Source organism: Scyliorhinus torazame, chromosome 14 (genome assembly GCF_047496885.1).
Source record: "Scyliorhinus torazame isolate Kashiwa2021f chromosome 14, sScyTor2.1, whole genome shotgun sequence".
Classification (NCBI taxonomy): domain Eukaryota; kingdom Metazoa; phylum Chordata; class Chondrichthyes; order Carcharhiniformes; family Scyliorhinidae; genus Scyliorhinus; species Scyliorhinus torazame.
In genome coordinates, this window is record NC_092720.1 from 7,689,036 (window position 1) to 7,709,116 (window position 20,081).

The 20,081-nt window shown below is 42.5% G+C and overlaps 1 protein-coding gene across 1 annotated transcript in view; it reads right to left on the reverse strand.

Annotated features, from left to right (window-relative positions):
* The window catches only part of LOC140389507 (extracellular calcium-sensing receptor-like), a 36,170-nt gene extending 16,824 nt beyond the window's left edge, over positions 1-19,346 (reverse strand). Inside the window, exons 1-2 of the mRNA XM_072473654.1 lie at positions 19,100-19,346; positions 57-342 (exon numbers count right to left, since the gene is read on the reverse strand). Coding sequence (XP_072329755.1) covers positions 57-308 — 252 coding nt within the window. The 5' untranslated portion in view covers positions 309-342; positions 19,100-19,346. The remainder of the gene's footprint in view (positions 1-56; positions 343-19,099) is intronic.
* Positions 19,347-20,081: the final 735 nt, after the last annotated feature.

A 20,081-nucleotide genomic window follows, 5' to 3' on the forward strand; every position in this document is an offset into this window, starting at 1 on the left:
GTTAATTGTGTTAGATTGGAGATTAATAGATTGTAAATAAATGATAAATACTCTACCAATGGAATTCTGAAAAGCCCAAGCATCCGTGTTACTACCATGGACTGGGTTGATCCAGAGTCTCCGATTATGGCTAGTGTTGAAGGAGTACAGTCGTAATCGATGACCGATTCCTCTTGTCCGTTGATCAGTGTAACAGCAGCTCGCAGAGCTTGAAAGTGTGTGTCGCAGGAGTCGAAGATCCGATATCCGAGAGTAATATTTGGTAGCAGACTCGGGTCTCTATTTATTTCATCTATAGTGAATATCATAGTCTGCACCCACCGAAATGCTCTGAAATTGAAACTAACCAACATATTCCACCTAAGTATTTGTTCATATTGGTTCGGAAACACAAAAAAGATCCAATGTGGTCGGTGCCCACTGAGCCTTCGTCACAATCAACAAAAGAGAACACAAATGTTATTTTACTGCATCGACGGGCCCCTTATATTAGTTCAGAAGTTGATTGATTACTCGAGCACGGCTTTTTTTGTGGGTGACGGAATTAATTTAATATCATTTTTAACTTAGAAGACCAAGAGTAGAATTGAGATCGAATAAACAGACATTGACTCCTGGTGAAACAATCATTCATCGCCCAGTGCAATTCCAGTATTCACTGTTAAAACTACGATTTGCTGATTGTTCATTCAGACCATGTCCAACGAATGAAACATTGCACCCAACGTTTTAGCAGTGCTGCTGAACTAGTTTATTTGTGACGGATTTCCAATATTTCACCTCATTTAAAACTTGTGTTATCTTTCGTCAGAGACAATGTCGGATAAGCACTTCCGTCGTAAACAAGAGGTTCCTCTCATGGTTCAAAGATCAATATCAGCAATGTAAACCCAAGCATCAGACTGAAGATTCACCGTTTTGTCGATTGCATTATTTATTGCAACGTCCTTTACTATGTCCTATAGTGCTCTGCTTCTCCCCAGATATGTTGTCAGTTAGTTAAGCTGTATAATTAAAGCATGCATGGGGAATAGAACTAAATCGAAATTAAGATCTGACAAGTTGTCCTGCATGAGGCGGGCCAGCAGCCTATCAGTTCACTTGCGCCAAAAAATGAAGCCTCAAGACATCAGAAACTCAATGAACAAATTGCTATCAGGGCGGGGTGTGGGGTAATCATTATTTTACCGCGCACTTGACAATATAGTGGAGAATTATTTTCTCTTGGAAAAGATAAGCGTTAATAATTCGCCGCTGACGCAATGGAAAGGGAAATTTGAACATTTCTACAATAAGCGGAAGCTGCACTTCGCTTGTTCGGGGGATAAAGTTGAAAATATATTTATTTTGTTGAACTTGAAATCGTAAGCATGATGCACTTGTGTTTTAGTCTAGTCTTTTTTCGGTTCAGTTCAGAATTAGAGTCATTTCAATTTGTGGCAATATTCTCAGACATGGAAACAGAATGCTGTGCACCAATGCATATCCTATGCCGAACCCTCAAAACCCCGACAAGATTTCGGCAAAGATTGGAAAGTAAGAAATAACAGCAATTTGCATTTTAGTGCACCTTTAACACAGTAAAATTTCACAGGGTCGTTACAACAGACTTTACCACGGAACCACAGTGGCAATATTCGGGTCGATGTTCACCAGCTTATTCAATGCTTTAAATGGCTTTTTAAAGGAGGAGAGTGAGGTAGAGAGGCTGAGAGGTTAAGGAAGAGAATTTCGAGATTAGAGCATGCACAGTTGAAATCGCCAATTGTTTTGGGTAAATCATAGAATCATAGAATTTATAGTGCAGAAGGAGGCCATTCGGTCCATCGAGTCTGAACCACACTAGGCCCTCATCGCTACCCTATCCCGTAACCCAGTAACCCCACTTAACCTTTTTGGAAGCCAAGGGCAATTTAGCATGGCACATTTAGCTGACCTGCACACCATTGGACTGTGGGAGGAAACCCACACAGACACGGGGAGAACGAGTGGACTCCGCACAGGCAGTCACCCAAGCCGGAAATCGAACTTGGGACCCTGGAGCTGCGAACAGTGTTAACCACTGTGCTACCGTGCCGCCCTAACGTCGGGACAAAAATTGAGTTTTAGATGGGCTTAAGTTTGGGAACGATTCAAGACGAGAGCTCGGCCAGCTCTGTGTTCAAAAATTGGCTGCAGCTAACAAATGCGTGGATAGCGTTTCAGTAGCAGCTGCACTATGGCTGAGGTGAAGCGGGGAAATGGGTCATCTTTGCCATGGATAATCTAGTAATGTATGGATTAATTGAGTTTTAATTTCCATGAACTGCAAAGGAAATGGCTCCAACAGACTTTTCTTCGGTGCTAACAGTACACGTTAACTGATTTACATGTTTAACCTTCTAATACAGTACATTAATAATACATTAATACGTATATCTTGAACATAAGCAATTTTCCAATTAATGTAAATTATTTTGTTTGTAAGGCATTCTGGTAACGCACCTTCGGTGTTGAAACTCACCCTTAAAAGTTATCGTCCATTAATCCCGCAAATACCACACACATTCAATCCCTCAACCACCGACGAACATCGGCAGTCCTGTGCACCATCTACAAGATGCACTATCTGATCTCGCCAAAGTTCTCTGGGCAGCATTTCCAAACCCTCGACCACGATCATGTAGAAGAACAAGACCAGCATACACCTGGGTTCCCCATGAAATGACGATTCCCCTCCAGGTGACTCGCCATCCTGATTTGGAAACATATCGGCCGTCCCTTCACTGTCGCTGGGTCAAAATCCTGCAATTCCCTCGCTAACACCACTGACGATGTGCCTACACCTCAGGGACTGCGGCAGGATCATATTCTGAAGAGAAACTAGGGATAAGCCATGAATGCTGGTCTAGACAGCGATGCCTACATTCCGTGAATGAACAAAAAAAAACTCCTGTGCAAAATTTCATTTTATTTCATGTGTAATCTGGCTCTGGGGGGCGAGCATTTGTTCTAGAAACCGCCTGATTTCCCCTTAAGTGAAATTCGTGGTTTTCCATAATCATCAGGACATGCTCATGTATGTCGACCAACAGTTTAAATTGTAGTGCAACTTTGAACACATATAATTAATAAGAAGCAGTTTAATGTCCCCCAGTTCGAACGAAGTGAGTACTGTTGAAATATTAACTCACCCATTCTCTCCAGTAGTACTGGATGACACGCTGGGCACGGCTAGAATGCTGGATTTTGTCCCAGATTTTGAGCGATTTTAGTTCCCAGCTGTCCATTTAATTTAATCCCGTATCTTTCGCTCACTGGGCTAAATCGATGGCTTTTAAAGCAGACGAAGGCAGGCCAGCAGCACGGTTCAATTCCCGTACCGGCCTCCCTGAACAGGCGTCGGAATGTGGCGACTAGGGGCTTTTCACAGTAACTTCATTGAAGCTTCATGGGAAAAAAATGGAGTCTATTCAGCATTGGGAACAACCCCGCTATTTAAGGGGCAGCACGGTAGCAAAGCGGTTAGCGCAATTGCTTCACAGCTCCAGGGTCCCAGGTTCGATTCCCGGCTGGGTCACTGTCTGTGCGGAGTCTGCACGTTCTCCCCGTGTGTGCGTGGGTTTCCTCCGGGTGCTCCGGTTTCTTCCCACAGTCCAAAGATGTGCAGGTTAGGTGGATTGGCCATGCTGAAATTGCCCTTAGTGTCCAAAATTGCCCTTAGTGTTGGTTGAGTGTGGTTACTGGGTTATGGGGATAGGGTGTTGTGGGCTTGGATAGGGTGTTGTGGGCTTGGGTAGGGTGCTCTTTCCAAGAGCCGGTGCAGACTCGATGGGCCGAATGGCCTCCTTCTGCACTGTAAATTCTATGAAAAAAAAAGCCTACTCGTCACAATAAGCGATTTTCATTTCCAAGTATGTCCCTGATGTTGTAATTATTTTATGCTTAGTCTTCAACATTTATCAACATCGGAGCCTCCCTCCACATATTTAGCATCCATCACAAGAATACTAGAATATATCACAATCATAGTTTTTTGAGCAGTGCTCACTTAACTGTCGCTCTTTTTTGCATGTACTCCAATTACAGGGTCACAAATATTTTGGATCGTCATTCCTCGAAACCTGGATGCCCTTACATCTCTCAACAGCCGTTGCAATGTCAAGATTAGCTTCAGGAATTCGAATGTGTCATCCTCAACACACTCCTAATCCTTTCATATCTTTCCAACAATTTAGGGGTGGCTTGTTAACTTGGGGTTTAAATAACAAAAGCAACATAGCTGGAACAAGCTTTGATTGCAGCACCTACTAACCTCCGGTTTGCGACAAACGATGAGGAATTGGTGAATTATCCAATTGATTAGGTTAGTTATTAGTGGCTAACAACTATGATGCATAACTTCCGTCATGATTGGAGACAACTATTCATATGTAATAAATTGCAACTCACCCTTCGCAATGCAAAGATTCCGCCGGGGATTTAAATGTTAAATCTGGCTCCACAACTCGAAAGTGGACGGGGAACAGTCCTCCAATTGTTATTAAGCTATCATTTACTAATCCGGGCAAGTTAAGCTTCCTTTCCACTTTGCAAACTGTGTCAACACTTGCCAGAATATAGGCGCACAAAAATAAAAGGAGACCGAATCTGTAATGCATTTTCAAAAGCGTAACCAAATCTGTACTCGACAATTGCCTGATTATTCTTTGCAGCATTTATATAAACGCAGTCTGTAGCCGAAGGCTAATGCCTACTCAAAATATTAATTAAGCCGCTACCGTACTGTCAGTTGAATTCATAGGGGTGATGTTGTTATTGAACACAATTATCCAAGGAGATTGGAACATCAGTAAAATAAGATTAATTAACTGTCAGGGATCACTAATTCAGAGAGAACTGAATGGAAATTATGAAATAACGTCCCCATACAAATGATCTTCGGACGATTTCTTTATGTCATCAGAGAAATGTTTGAATCATACGGTGAGTAGTTCACCTCCTGATCTTCTAAAGCCTGAGTCCGCCATCTACAAGGCAGAAGTCTTGAGTGTAATGGAATACTCACCACTTGCCTGGATGAGTGCGGCTCCAAAAACACTCAAGAAGCCGACACCATCCAGGACAAAGACCTTTTACATACATGCAACCCCTCCAGTATCGACGAACAGTGGCAGCCGTGTGTATCATCTGCAAGATGCACTGCACTAACTCACCAAATTTCCTTCGGCAGCACCTTCCAAACACGCGACCAGTACGAGTATCAGATACCTGGGAACTCCACAACCTGGCGGTTTCCCTCCAAGTCACCAGCCTGACTTGGAAATATATCGCTGTTCTTTCACTGTCGCTGGGGCAAAATCCTGGAGCTCCCTCCCTAACAGCACAATGGGTGTACCTACACCTCAAAGACGTCAGCGTTTCAAGAAAGCACCTCACCACCATCTTCTGAAGGGCAATTAGGGATGGGCAAAAAATGCTGGCCTAACCAGCGACGCCCATAACCCGCAAATTAATAAAGAAAATGATAGGCAAATGCTTCCAGCAGACATAATTGTTTGAACTGGAAATATTTAGAAGAACGATGATTCGGGAGATTACCCGGAAGGGCGTTTGATTCCTACGCTGTGTCCAACTGTCACTCAATGTGACATCCCCAAGGTGACCAGTTAATGGTCTTGTCGTCCACCTAAGATGGTGTATGTAATCATATAGTTGGAAGGTCAATCAGATGCCTTTCAGCTTGGAAGCAGCTGGATGGTATGGTTGATAAATGAGAGAGCGAGAGAGACCTCTTCTAAATGGAGGCACACCTTGACCAACATTTACAAACATTAACATTAAAAGTGGCCTCCGCTTTCAGGAAATTCCTGTGGTTAGGGTTACGGGGGATCGGCAGGGTTGGCCATCTAGGCTGGTGGATTATTTAACAGTGTACCTGAGACTGCTTGAACATTCAAATATGTCTTCAAAGCCTGCATGAGGTGTTAGGTTCTAATTGTGCGGCCTTTGCGTTGAACATACAGGCTTGCACCAGGATTGTCCAGCTCTTTGCGGATACCCTAATGGTTCACTACATTTATCTCGGGGAAATAAACTGGCCCATTGACTTGAATGAACCCCGTGCCACTCAAAATTCTACCTTTAATGGCAGATGAGCAACTAACGATCGAGTTTGCTGTTGGCACATGCATAACAGAAGGAAACATTCTTGTTGAAATGATTGCTTTTTATTTCGTTGTTGAAAAAAAGTGTGACTTTTGGCAATCGTGTGAACGCATTGATTTCTCATTCGCCAGCGGTGATGCGCCTCTTCCGAAATTTTGTTTAATGTAACTGAATACAAATGAAAGCCTGGACATGTGTACTTCTGTCGGCTGATTCGTTATCGTTCGTTTCATGCTGTTTCCCAAAACGAATATGGCGTCTTAGTTATTTTGTCAATTTCAGATGTATGCTTTGTAGCTCTCCCATTACTCAATCGCGCAATTTAGAAAAACACGAATGGAATACAGCAAAAAAGCAGTTTGATGAGCAGGGTAATGACTCTATGACCCTTTGAGGCTATGGTTTTCAGAACGAAAGACAAACAAAAGTTCCCATAATTCCTCCAGAAAGCTTCATACTATTATCATCGAGTGAAGGATACTTCAACTGTCTAACGATGAAATTGAAAAATGAAAATTAAATTAGCTTATTGTCACAAGTAGGCCAAATAAAGTTACTGTGAAAAGCCCCTAGTCGCCTGCCTTGGTCTGCTTTAAAAACCAGCTATTTAGCCCAGTGTGCTAAACCAGCCCCTATGGGTAACGGACGTCGAGCCCATGAAGTCAAAAAGGTGTGACGGCATCACCAATACGTTTTGCAAACTGTCGGCCAATGTTCACATATGTGCACTGATCTAGAAGCTAAGTTAGAAGACAAAACATCTGCTATATTTTTGATCAAATTTCACTTAACATAACCTGTCGTTCAGGACGGGGTTGGGGGAGGTGGGTTGGGGTGGTTGGAACAACAGATCTGCTGACGAAAGAAAGGCACACCAAAAACCCGCAGGACATTCAGAAACCAGGGCTCAAATCAACAAATCAGCAATAACCCCAACCTGCAACAACATGCCACTTGCTGGCTCAGCTTTCTTACAATTGTCTATATCCAAAGTCTTAAAGGAGCACAAATTACCTCTTCGTGGCAAATTCGGCTTTATTGAAGAAATCAATATATGTTCTGAAATCAACTCAAATATGCGAACAAACGAATGTATGAACATTTGAATTATGAGCAGGAGTGGGCCTTCACCCCTGAGCTTGCTCCATTCAATAAGATAAGGGCTGATCTGATTTTTACCTTAACTCCACATTCTCGCTTACATCCGAAAACCTTTGAACCCCCTTCTTTAAAAGTCTCCTAGCCCCTGTCTTAAATAAGCAATGGCTTATTTTGAAACAGTGATACCGGCAGTTCAAATTCTCTTACAAGAGAATACATCCTCTCCACAGCGCCCTGTCACGAGCTCTCAAGATCTTCAATGTTTCACTCCTATCTTACTCTTCTAAACTCCAAGGGATCCAAGCCTTCCCTGTTCAAACTTTCCTCGCATGACAACACGCCCATTCCGGGCACTGGTCTACAACAAAATAAATTTTGTTCACATTGAGTCTACCATTTGAGCGAACGGTCTGAGGTACACCGTTCCACATGCACGGTTCCAAATAGCGGTTCTGGAGTTTATAATGTTGATAGAGTGGCGGTAGTGAGGGGCTCGACAGCTTTAAATGTCTGAAATGACATTTTCCTCGGAGCAGAGCTGGCCAAAGGGTCGCACAGACTTCAGGCTATCAGGATAAATGATACAATATATGCATTCTCCTTTTGAAAGCATTGAAAATGTCTTAAAAAAGGCAAGGTCCATGTTATTCTCCAAAGATTCGATTCCTTCTGTATCCTTTCCAGAAAGCAGATATGCTGACAACGGGCTGGAGGAGCTAGTCGAATGTCCACGTTGAAGATGTAGCCGCTGTACCCTTAATTATGCTTGGTATTCAATTATACAATGGCTGACCAGATCCACGATTCAATGTGTCCTCCTTTTGACCATCATCTGATAGTCTGATATAACAGAAACCCATTGCTCTCACCCCAATTGTCCCCCACCACTACGCCCCAGCACCCATATACCTTTGAAGCAGAGGGTTTTCAGGACGCCCCTGCCCTTTACAAAACAAAACTGCCATTATCATTACCTCCATTATGAATATCCTAGTTCAAATTCTAAGTTGATGACCCATTGATTGGTGTTAGCCCAACCAAGGAAATGGTTTACCTATCAGCCCCATTGAACACTTTGCTCTTCTTGCTCCATGTGGGAGGCCGGGAACATTTCCAGTGCCCGGGGCAATCATGTGTGTCGGATGTGTCTCTAGTGACAGCCCCTGGAAGACCGAGTTTCGGAGCTGCAGTGGCGGGTGAGGACACAGTGGAGCACTCGTGAGGCGGAGAATGTCGTGTATAGCATACCACCGCCTCAGACTCTACAGGCAGGAAGGAAATGGGTGACCAGTGCAGGAATCTCTTCTGGCCATTCCGCTGCAAAACAGATATGGCGTTTTGGATAGTGTTGAGGGAAATTACCTCTCAGGGAAAAGCAACAACAGCCAAATTCGTTACATCACAGTTAGTACTGCTGTCGAGGGTAGAGTAAGAAATGTGGGAATGCAATAGTTGTAGTTGATTCGATTGTAAGGAGAATGGATAGGGGTTCTGTGGCCGCAAACGAGACTCTGGGATGGTATGTTGTCTCCCTGGTGCTAGGGTTAAGGATGTCTCGGAGCGGATACAGGACATTTGGGGGGAGAGGGTGAACAGCCAATGGTTGTAGTGCACACCTTTACCAAAGACATAGGTAAAAAAGGGATGAGGTCCTGAAAACAGAATATAGGGAGTTCGGAAGAAAGTTGAAAAGTCAAACTCAAAGATAGTGATATCAAGATTACTACCACTGCCACGTGCTGGTCAGAGTAGAAATAATAGGATGTATTGCACGTATACACGGCCGAAGAGATGGTGTGAAAAGGAAGGGCTTCATATTTCTGGGGATTGGGACCGGTTCTGGGGAGGTGGGACCTGTAAGAACTGGATAGGCTACACCTGGGCAGGAATGGTGTTGATATCCTTGTAGGTGTACTTGCTAGAATGGTTGGGGAGCTTTTGAACTAGTATAGCGGGGGGATGGGAATCTATATAATGATTCATATAAGGGAGAATCAAGAACAAGAGAAAAAGGCAGAAATGAGAATAAGAACAGTGATAGGCAGAGAAATCATGGGCCGGCATCAGATAATTACACTGTAAAAAAGAGTTGGGGCGAACAAGGAAGGTTAAAAGGACTAGCCTTAAGCTTGTGTACCTGAACGCATGGAGCATTCAAAAAAAATGGTTAAATTAATTGTGCAGATACATATAAAGGAATATGATACAGTTGTGGTTACAGAGATCAAGGGTAGGATAATATTGATCACTATTCAGTTTTTAGGAAGGTCAGGCAGAAAGGAAAAGGTGTGGAGTTGCATTGTTTATTATCGAACATATGGATACAATATTGAGGAAATACATTAGAACAGATGATGTGGAATCTGTCTGGTTCGAGGTAACAAACACCAAGGGGCAATTAAATATGCGCAGGGGTGGTATACTGACTACCAAACTGCAGTTGTGATGTTGGGAATAGAATTAGACAGGAAATCGGAGATGCACGTGACGAATGTGATATAAAATAGTTACTTTAGAGATATTAGTTACTGTAATGTAGAGATAGGCCAGTCTCATTCTGGTGAGTTCACAGACAAAGGATTTCAGACCACATGGCAAAGCAGGAAGAGGTATGTCCACCAAAGGAGGAGAAAAGGATGCTGGGTAATAGGGGCCAGAGGAAGGGATTGGAAGTGAGACAATCAGAATGTCTGACTAGGTCAGGAGGGGTATAGGCTGACCTATGGGAATCGTGTATGTGAAACTTAATACCATTTGAATTGATTTGCAGAGATCCCTTTGTCTCTTTGTTCATTCGCTTTCCGGGATGTAGGAGGCTAGATGTGTCCTATGCTTCTGTGAAATGAAACAAGCTTGCAAGCTAAATAAAATAACTAATGCTGTACCTGCAAATCCATCTCGACTTTTATTGAGGCCAGACTGACGGGTAAAGAAATTTGGGATTTGTCACACGTGATAAAGGAACATCAGTGATTATTGGTGGCTTGAATCTGAATATAGTTTGGGTGACTCAAGTTAGCCACAGTACAAAATATAGGAGGCATTTCTGGAGTGTGCGTGGGATGGTTTTCTGTCACACTATGTTGAGGCACCAACAGGGGAACAAACTATCTTAGACTGGGTGTTGTGCAATGAGAAAGTATAAGTTGGCAACCTAGTTGCGATAGAACCCTTGGTGATGAGTGACCACGTTAAGGTCGAATTCTTTATCTAGGTGAATAGTGAGGTAGTTGATTCTGAGACCAGGATCCTGAACCTCAATAAAGGTAACAATGATGGTATGAGCCATGAGTTGGCTCTGACGGATTGGCAAATTTAACTGAAATGAAGGGCAATGAACAGGCAAAGGCAGGTATTCAACGAACGAATAGATGAACTCCAAAAGTTGTTTATTCCTATTTGGCATAGAGTAGCAAGGGAATGTGACAATACGTGCATTGTAAGAATAATGAAGGTTTACCAAATTACTGTAACTACATCCAACCACTAGGTGGCGATCACGCGCATATACGTGGATCACGTGATACTCTTGATTCGGAGAGTTGGTTGTTAGTCGAGATAGTGAATAGTTGTGTTATCAGGAGCTGTGTAGTTAGAACCATAGTTTTTTTTCAATCTGTTATCTTTTGTATCTTAGCAAGCAAGTCGAATCTACTTAGTTGCAATGTAAATAAATTAGCTTTGTTCAATACATCGCTTGATGTTCATTGTAAGACACTACACTTCAAAGCCATCCTCACTCAGAAATCAAAGAACATCACATGATACCAGGCGTGGACATCAAATGGTACAAGGTGTGCATGCTAAAGATAAGTTGGAAGGTGCGGAAAGAACCGAGAAGACTGCAAGAAATTTCCGTGAAAAAATTGAGAAACATTTGTATCCAGAATCTGACTTCAACGACCACGGCGAAGCAAATTCCAGTCGAAGTGCTTCAGGCAAAGTAGACGTTAATTGGTGTAATTTCAAGCAGCAGTTTGTATTTTATATATCTGCATTTGACCGAGAAACGGCCAGCGCAAATCGCAAAGTTTTTAACACTGGCTGGCTCGCAAGCCATTGAAATCCTTACCTCATTCCGGTTTGAGGATGAGGCAGATTGAAAAAAATACGACAAAGTTATAGAGGAGCAGCACGGTAGCACAGTGGTTAGCACAGTTGCTTCAGAGCTCCAAGGTCCCAGGTTCGATTCCCAACTTGGATCACTGTCTGTGCCGAGTCTGTGCGTTCTTCCCATGTCTGCGTGGGTTTAGCTGCGGGTGCTCCAGTTTCCTCTCACAGTCCAAAGATGTGGTGGTTAGGTGGATTGGCATTGCTAAATTGCCCTTAGTGTCCAGAAAGGTTAGTTGGGGTTACTGGGTTATGGGGATAGGATGGTGACGTGGGTTTCGATGGTGTGCCCTTTCCAAGGGCCGGTGCAGGCTCAATGGGCCGAATGATCTCCTTCTGCATTGTGAATTCTATGATTATATGATGTTTGACAAGCACTGCCAGTTGCAACAAAACAAAATATTTGAACGGTATTTGTTTAAGCAAAGGGTGCAACAAGCAGGTGAAACGCTTGACTGCTTCAAAACAGATCTGAGACTAAAAGCACGGACATGAAATTTCTTGATTCTCCTAGACTCATGTTTGCAAGATCAGATAATCGACGGAGTAGAAAGTGACGAACTGCAAGAAAGTTTATTGTGACTGTCTAATTTGACTTTAAAAGGCACAATCAGTATGTGAGGAGCAAGCGAACTTGCAAGAAATCAATTTTCAGAAATGAGTGTCGGAGAAAGTGGCGTGAAAACGGACAATGTGGACGATGCCATTAATACAATGGCGCACCTAGAAAAAAACGTGCTCCATTCGGCAACCATTTTAAGAATGACGGCAGCCATTTTACATATGGCGTCGTGAGCGTCATTCCGTTTAGAAGGTGTGGCACACGCATCAGATTAAGAAATGTCCTGCATATGGAGAAACCTGAGCTAAATGTCACAAGCTCAACGATTACGCATCTCAAGTAGATCAGGAACAAATTTGCAGCAGTTTTAAAAGCTCAGTATAGTAAACAAAGGAAGAGCTGTTCAAGAAGTAATCATTAAAAGAAATTAAAACAAGCGATCAAATGTGACTCAGAGGAAGATGAATTTGACTTAGAGGATTCCTTCTTTGTTGAAATAGTGGAAAGCATAGAAAACACACGTCAAAAACTTCCCAATTAGGAAAATTTTAAGCACATTTAAATCATTCAAAATACAGATGGACGATTCCTTTCATAATAAATGGAACTAACATCAAGGTAAAATTCGATATAGGAGCAAGAGTCAATGCTATTAATCAGGTAGATATAGCTAGACAAAGGATACAACCAGTCAATGACGAGAATTATTGTCAACAGCGAGATTATAATGGCAACTTGATAACCATACGGGTACTTGCTATTTAACTGTTGAAGTCAAAGAGAAAGAAATTCAAATTCAATTCGAGATTGTTGAACCAATTACATCATCGTTACTTGGTGCTCAGGCATGTGGGAGTCTGTAGGTCGTGAAACACACTTACAGCTCGGGCAGGATTTGTTCCAATTGGAATGATCATATTGAGGTAATTATTCAGAAATTTCCTCACGTCTTTCATGGTACGGGAACATTATCATATGAACACAAAATCCAGTTAAATGCAAATGGCAAACCAGTAATTCATTTCCCTAGGAGGGCACCGGCTCCTTTGAGGGAATGTTTAAAAGTGGAACTTGAGCATATGTATATGTGGCAGTTGTAAATAATCACCAACGTGGAAGAATCAACAGACTGGGTCAGTTCTATGGTTTGTGTCAAGAAAGCCAATGGTGACCTGAGAATCTGTATCAATCCCAAGGATATGAATCAGAATATTAAGCGGGAACACTGCCCCGATTCTTAAAAGGGAGGAAATTACTGGTGGAATGTCAGTGCCAAGATATTTATCAAGCTAGACGCATCCAGCAGGTTTTGGCAACTAGAATTAAATGGTGCAAGCAAAAAACTCTGCATGTTTAACACACGGGGATACTGTTTCAACAGAATGCCTTTCTGGATTATTTCAGCTTCCAAATTTTTTTATCGGGCTATGGAACAGGTGGTCGACGGTATCACAGGTGTACGAGTGTACATGGATAATATAATCATTTGGTCATCAAATGAAGAAAAACATAATGCACAACATCTGCAAGCCATGAAGCGCATTGCATAGTTTGGTCTCAAACTGAACAGAGCGAAATGCCAACTTGGCATCTCCAGACTAATTTTAACTATCAACTCAAGAAGTCCATTCAGACAGTGACAAGATAGCAGCCATTACTAGATCGCAGCCATTACTGTAATGTCATGTCCAAAAGACAAGAAGGCAGTCCTAGTGATGCTAGGTGTTGTCATGTATTGGGAAAATTCATGCCAAAATTGCCATCATGCACCATGGCATTAAGACAGCTTATCCGAAAGAATGTGACGTTCAATTGGTCTGATGAGCATAACAGAGAGTGGTCTGATTTGAAAACAGCACGCACGAAAGCACCAGTTCTGTCGTTCTTAGATAGCAAAAGCAGTAGGAGATCTCGGCCGATGCCAGCAAAGAAAACAGTGCTGTTACAGCAGACAATTGAAGCACTATGGCATCCAGTTGCATATGCCTCAATAGCAATGACACGAACTAAGCAGCTGTGTGTGAAAATTGAAAAGGAGTGTTTGGGTCTACCCACAGGTATAGGCAAATTCCATAAGTACGTGTGTGGGTTACCCATATTCGGTTGAAACCGATCATCGTCCTCTCGTCTTAATTATCAAAAAGAATTTAACGACATGTCTCCACGACTACAGAGACTGGTAATGACACTTCAAAGGTACGATTTTGAGTTAGTCGACAAGCCAGGAAAGTTGCAGCTATGCACTATCACGTGCAACCAATGATCCCGGGGCGACAGACATCATACAGATCACTTAAGCTTTAGCAACCCTCATTGAAGAGCACCTACCTGTGTATGATGACAAGTCGAAATTGATCAAAGAGGAAACAAGTAAGGACGCAATTATCCAAGAAGTATTAAAATACATGTGGGATGATTTGCCCAAAGGAACTTGTTCCAACTACTGAAACATACAAACAGAATTAAGCATTGCCAATGGACTCGTGCTCAGGTAAAATCGTATTGTAATACTGACTTCTTCATGACAAATGATCCTCAGCAAGGTGCATGAAGCCCATATGGGATGGGGAAATGTAAACGAAGAGCTCGAGAGTCCGTGTATGGCGAGACTCAACAATGACATTTGCAACCTAGTTGTATAATGTGAAACGTGTCAGAAGAACCAGACCCATCAACAAAATGAAGCACTGACTATGCACGAAATCGTCACAACACCGTGGTCAAAAGTAGGCATTGATCTATTTTTCTTTCAAGGCAGTGCATACTTGTTAGTCATCGACTATTTTTCGAATTACCCTGAGGTACTGAAACTACCCAACTCAAGCTCAAAGGCAGTCCTCAAGACTCTGAAAGAAATATTCGCTAGGCATGGAATCCCATTCACGGAATGAGTGACAATGGACCGTATTTTGATAGCATCGCGTGCACTGGGTTTTTCAGACAATATCACTTCCATAATTTAACCTCCAGCCCGTATCATCCACAGACCAATGGAAAGGCTGAGAAGGGACTGCATGTTGCCAAGATATTACTCAAGAAAGCTGGGGATTCAAACAGCGACCCAAACTTAGCTTTGTTAACCGACAGCGTGACACCACTTGCGGCAGGATACTCTCCAGCACAGTTGCTGCTGAATCAAAAGAAATGCACCATGTTACCGTCTCTTACAACAACAAATCCTGAAAATGAAAATGCAATCAGAAAAATCAAACAGAACAAAAGGAAACAACAGAAATACTACGACAGAATAGCAAAACAACTATCATCACTAGGACAAGGTGATACTCTCAGAGTACAACTGCCAAATGGATGGTCGAGCATGGCACATATCACATGTCAGGTAGATCCGCATTCCTATATAGTAGTAACGGAAGAAAGTTCTATCTTAAGGAAAAACCGCAGACACTTCTTAAGGCAAAGGTGACTCAACCCACATTCCCAAGCAGCACAATAGATACAGAGCTGGTCAAAGCGACTCCAACAGAATGTCCAGTAGGCATCATTCCAGAAGTGAACACAACAACAGCAGCATTGGAACAATACCATATGGAAGCTTTGCCGAATAACCAAACACAACTGCAAGACAAGATTGCACTGAGAATATCTACACGTCTCAGGAAGAAAACAGACAAACTTTATTTGTAAAAAAGAGAAAATAATTGTTAATTGATGGATAATAATATTGTGAAGCCATGTATGGCCTCAACAAGCACCATGCACTGTAGATATGTTTGAATGCATATGCAAACAACTTAAAAGAAAGGCGATGTGACAATATGTGTATTGTAAGAAGAATGAAGGGTTAACAATTTATTGTAACTACATCCAACCACAAAATGGCGATCAAGCGCATACACGTGGATCACGTGATACTCTTGATTCAAACAGTTGTTAGTCAAGATAGTGAATAGCCGTGTTATCAGGAGCTGTGTCATTAGAATCATAGTTTTAGTCAATCTGTTATCTTTTATATCTTATGAAATGAAAAATGAAAATCACTTATTGTCACAAATAGGTTTCAATGAAGTTACTGTGAAAAGCCCCTAGTCGCCACATTCCGGCGCCTGTTCGGGGAGGCTGGTACGGGAATTGAACCGTGCTGCTGGCCTGCCTTGGTCTGCTTTAAAAGCCAGCGATTTAGCCCAGTGTGCTAAACTAGCCCCTAAATAATTGCTTATTGTCACAAGTAGGCTTCAATGAAGTTACTGTGAAAAGCCCCGAGTCGCCACGTTCCGGCCCCTGTTCGTGGAGGCTGGAATGGGAATTGAACCGCGCTGCTGGTCTTGTTCTACATTACAAGCCAGCTGTCTTAGCCCACTGTGCTAAACCAGCCCCACCCCCATACTCTTAACAGGTATGTTGAATCTATTCAGTTGTAGTGTAAATACATTAGCTTTGTTCAATCCATCACTTGATATTCATTATGAGACACTACACTTTAAATCCATCCTCATTCAGAAATCAAAGAACATCACAGGCAACTGTAGCCAAACTATAGATTACACGAGAAATTAGAGATAGTTTTAGATTCAAAGAAGAGGCAAGCATATTAGCAAGACAAGACTTGAGGGTTTGGAACAAATTAAAATTCAGCAATGGCAGACCAAGGGATTGATTAAGAAGAGGAAAATACAATTTGAAAGTAAAATAGCGGGGAACACAAAGAGTGAGTGTAAAAGTCTCGAGAGGCATGTAAAGACAAAAAGATTGATAAAAACGAATGTAGGTCCCTTACAGTCAGAAACGGGGGAATTCTTAATGGAACAAAGAAATGGCAGAGGAACTGAATTTGTACTTTGCTTCTGTCTTCACAAAGGATGACATGGCTAATGTACCAGAAGTTCTGAGAAATTCAAGTTTTAGTGAGGAGCTGAAAGAAATTAGTATCAGCAAAGAAATGGCTTGGGGGAAATTAATCGGTGGACAAATCTACAGCGTCTGATAATCTTCACACCAGAGTATTTAATGATGCAGCCATAGAAATAGTCGGTCCAATAGTGGTTATTTTCCAAAATTCTTTGGACTCTGGAATGGTTCCTTCAGATTGGAGGATAGTGAATGAAACCTCGCTATTCAAAAAGGGTGGTAGATGGAAACCACTAAACTATAGACCAGTGAGCCTAACGTCGGTATAGGGAAGTTGCTGGAGTCCATTGTCAAGGATTTCATAGCACAGCATTTGGAAATCAGTGGTGTAATCAGACAATGTTAGCATGGATTTACGAAAGGAAAATTATGCTTGAAGATATAAATAGTAGAGTTGACCAAAGAGAACCGGTGGATCTGATATTTGTCGACTTTCAGAAGGCTTTCGACATGGTCTCACGTGACAAATTAATATGTAATGTTAAAGTTCATGGGATGACGGTTGTACCTTCTGATGGATTGAAAACTGGGTAGCGGACACGAAGCAAAGGTTGGAATAAATGGGTCTTTTTTCTGTTTGATAGGCAATGACTAGTGGGGTACCTCAGGCAACTATTCTATGACCCTAACCGGTGACATTATATATTAATGATATGAGCATGGGAACGAAATGTATTATCTGCAGTTTGCAGATGATTCAAAGTTGAGTGGGAGGGTGAGCTTTGAGGAAGATGTGGAGATGCGTCAGCGAGATTTGGTCAGGCTGAGTGAGTGGGCACATGCATGGCAAATGTAGTATAATGTGGATAAATGTGAGGCTGTCCACGTCGGCAGAAAAAATAGGAAAGCGGGTTATTATTTGAATGGGTGTAAATTGAGAGAGGTCGATACTCGGTGAAACCTTGGTGTCCCCGTGCAATATGAAAGTAAGCATGCAGGTACCACAGGCAGTAAAGAAGTATGCTGGCCTTCATAGCAGTATGATTGAGTATAGGGGTAGAGATGTTTTACTGCAATTATATAGGTTATTTGTGAGGATTGTGTGACCTGGAGTATTGTGTGCAGTTTTGGTGTCCTTATCTGAGGAAGGATGTTATTGCCATGGAGGGACTGCGCCGAAGGTTTAACAGACTGATTCCTGGTATGGCGGGGCTGTCATGTGAGGAGAGACTACGTCGGTTAGGATTATATTCACTGGAGTTTAGAAGAGTGAAAGGGGATCTCATGTAAACTTGTAAGCTCCTAACTGGAATAGACTGGGTAGATTCGTAAAGAATGTTTCCATTGTTGAGGAAGTCCAGATCTAGGGCTCATAGTTTGAGGATAAGGGGTAAACTTTTTAGGATTGAGGTAAGGAGACATTTCTTCACTCAGAGAGTGGTGAATCTCGGGAAATCGCTACTCCGGAAAGTAGTTGAGGCCAAAACGTTGTTTAATCTTAAGTAGGACTTGGATGGATCTCGTGGGGCTAAAGGGATCAAGGGATATGGGAGGAAGGTGGATCAGGATATTGAACTTGATCATCAGCCATGATCATAATGAATGGTGGAGCAGGTGGAGAGAGATAGAATGGCCTCCTCCTGCATTTATTTTCTATGTTTCTATGTTTTTGAAAAATACATTTAGAGTACCCAATTCATTTTTTCCAATTAAGTGGCAATTTAGCGTGGCCAATCCACCTAGACTGCACATCTTTGGGTTGTGTGGGCGAAACCTACGTAAACACGGGGAGAATGTGCAAACACCACACGGACAGTGATCCAGAGCCGGGATCGAAACTGGGACCACGGCACCGTGAGGCACCAGGGCTAATCCACTGCGTCACCGTGCTGCCCTATGTTTCTATGTTTATACCCTTCCATCAAATAGCCTCTCAATCTTTTTTATTCAAGGACTCGCTAGATATGGGTAAATTCCGTGTCCTGCCACCAGCTCCTTGAACCTCTGTGAAAAGGTCGGTTAAAAACATCTCTGGCAGCACTGCTATATGAAATCTATTTTTTTTTTAAATGCTACTCTTTGGACCTTGATGGCCCGGATTTTTCTGTTGGGTTACAGTTTCCGTCGTGTCCTGCAATTCGCAGCAAAGTTTGTCCAATTTAGAAGCGATGGAAGCGAGCTTCTCCTCCCATTCATCCATATTCGCAACCACTCGTCTTAAGGTTGTTTCTGCTGCACGCTTACAATTTCGAGATTCTATGGAAGACTGAATTACTGAGAAATGGGTCCTCGGCTTCTCAGCGTAGGATAGTCCTTCGCCTATTTTCTGCGAACTAAGAGTCCTATCCCTCGCTTCTGCACCATGAACCTCACCTTCACTTCTGATCTGTGCTTCAACCGGTGCTAACCCCTGTGGTACATTAGCAACGTTGTGGTAATCGATCTCATCTTCCTGTTTGTCCAAGCACGATGCCATTTTGGTTGAGACAGTGATATGACCAAAGACAGGGTCGAATGGCTAATTCTTCAGTGGAATGTGCAGTGAGTAATTATCGAGAGAGCCATCTTCGTGCTCCTATGAAATAAGGCGGAAGATCCTCTTCAACTAAACGAATAGCGACCGTCCTCCTATGACACAGAGAGGCTGGTTGTAAATTTCATTGATACAGCTCGCAAAACACATAAAGCTTAAAGTAACCATAAGAAGTATTAGGTAGCTTTTAAAAACCGTCTGAAACACGGAGACTACTCGAGCTACCCCACGCCTCGGCTTCTAGAGATATAGATGTCATCGTTTCTGTTACAGAAAAATAGTCTTTCCGTTTAACGAGCCAAGGAATTTATTTTCCTGTCGGCCAGCGGCGTTGAGCCGATTAGCATCGGTATTAGCGTTCCAGACGCATGCAGCAATGGGAATGGTCGCCCCTTCAAACGATTTGCAGGGGTTTACCACTAGATTCATGTTGATGGAAGGTGTTGTAGCTCTCTCGTTAACCCGATACAGGAAGGTAAGTTCGATCGAGCTGCCTAGGGTCGGGAATTCTCGAACATCATACTCACCCAAAGAGTTAGTCGCCTGAGACAAAGTCAGTCCTGATTTCCTAACCGAAATTTATAGCGCGAAATGAGTCCTGAACGTACCTTCAGCTGATGCAGTACTATGGGCACGTCAGCACAGTTCCTTTGGGTTATCTATCATGTTTATCAAGATGCCTCTAGCTACTTCAACGTTTGGTTAATCAACTGCAATACTTGCAACATAGTAATGTTTGAAACGCATCATGTCACTATTTTACAGGATGTGCGTTCGTCAAGAAAAAACATTGTGTTGCAATTTCAAGGTTGAATAATATGA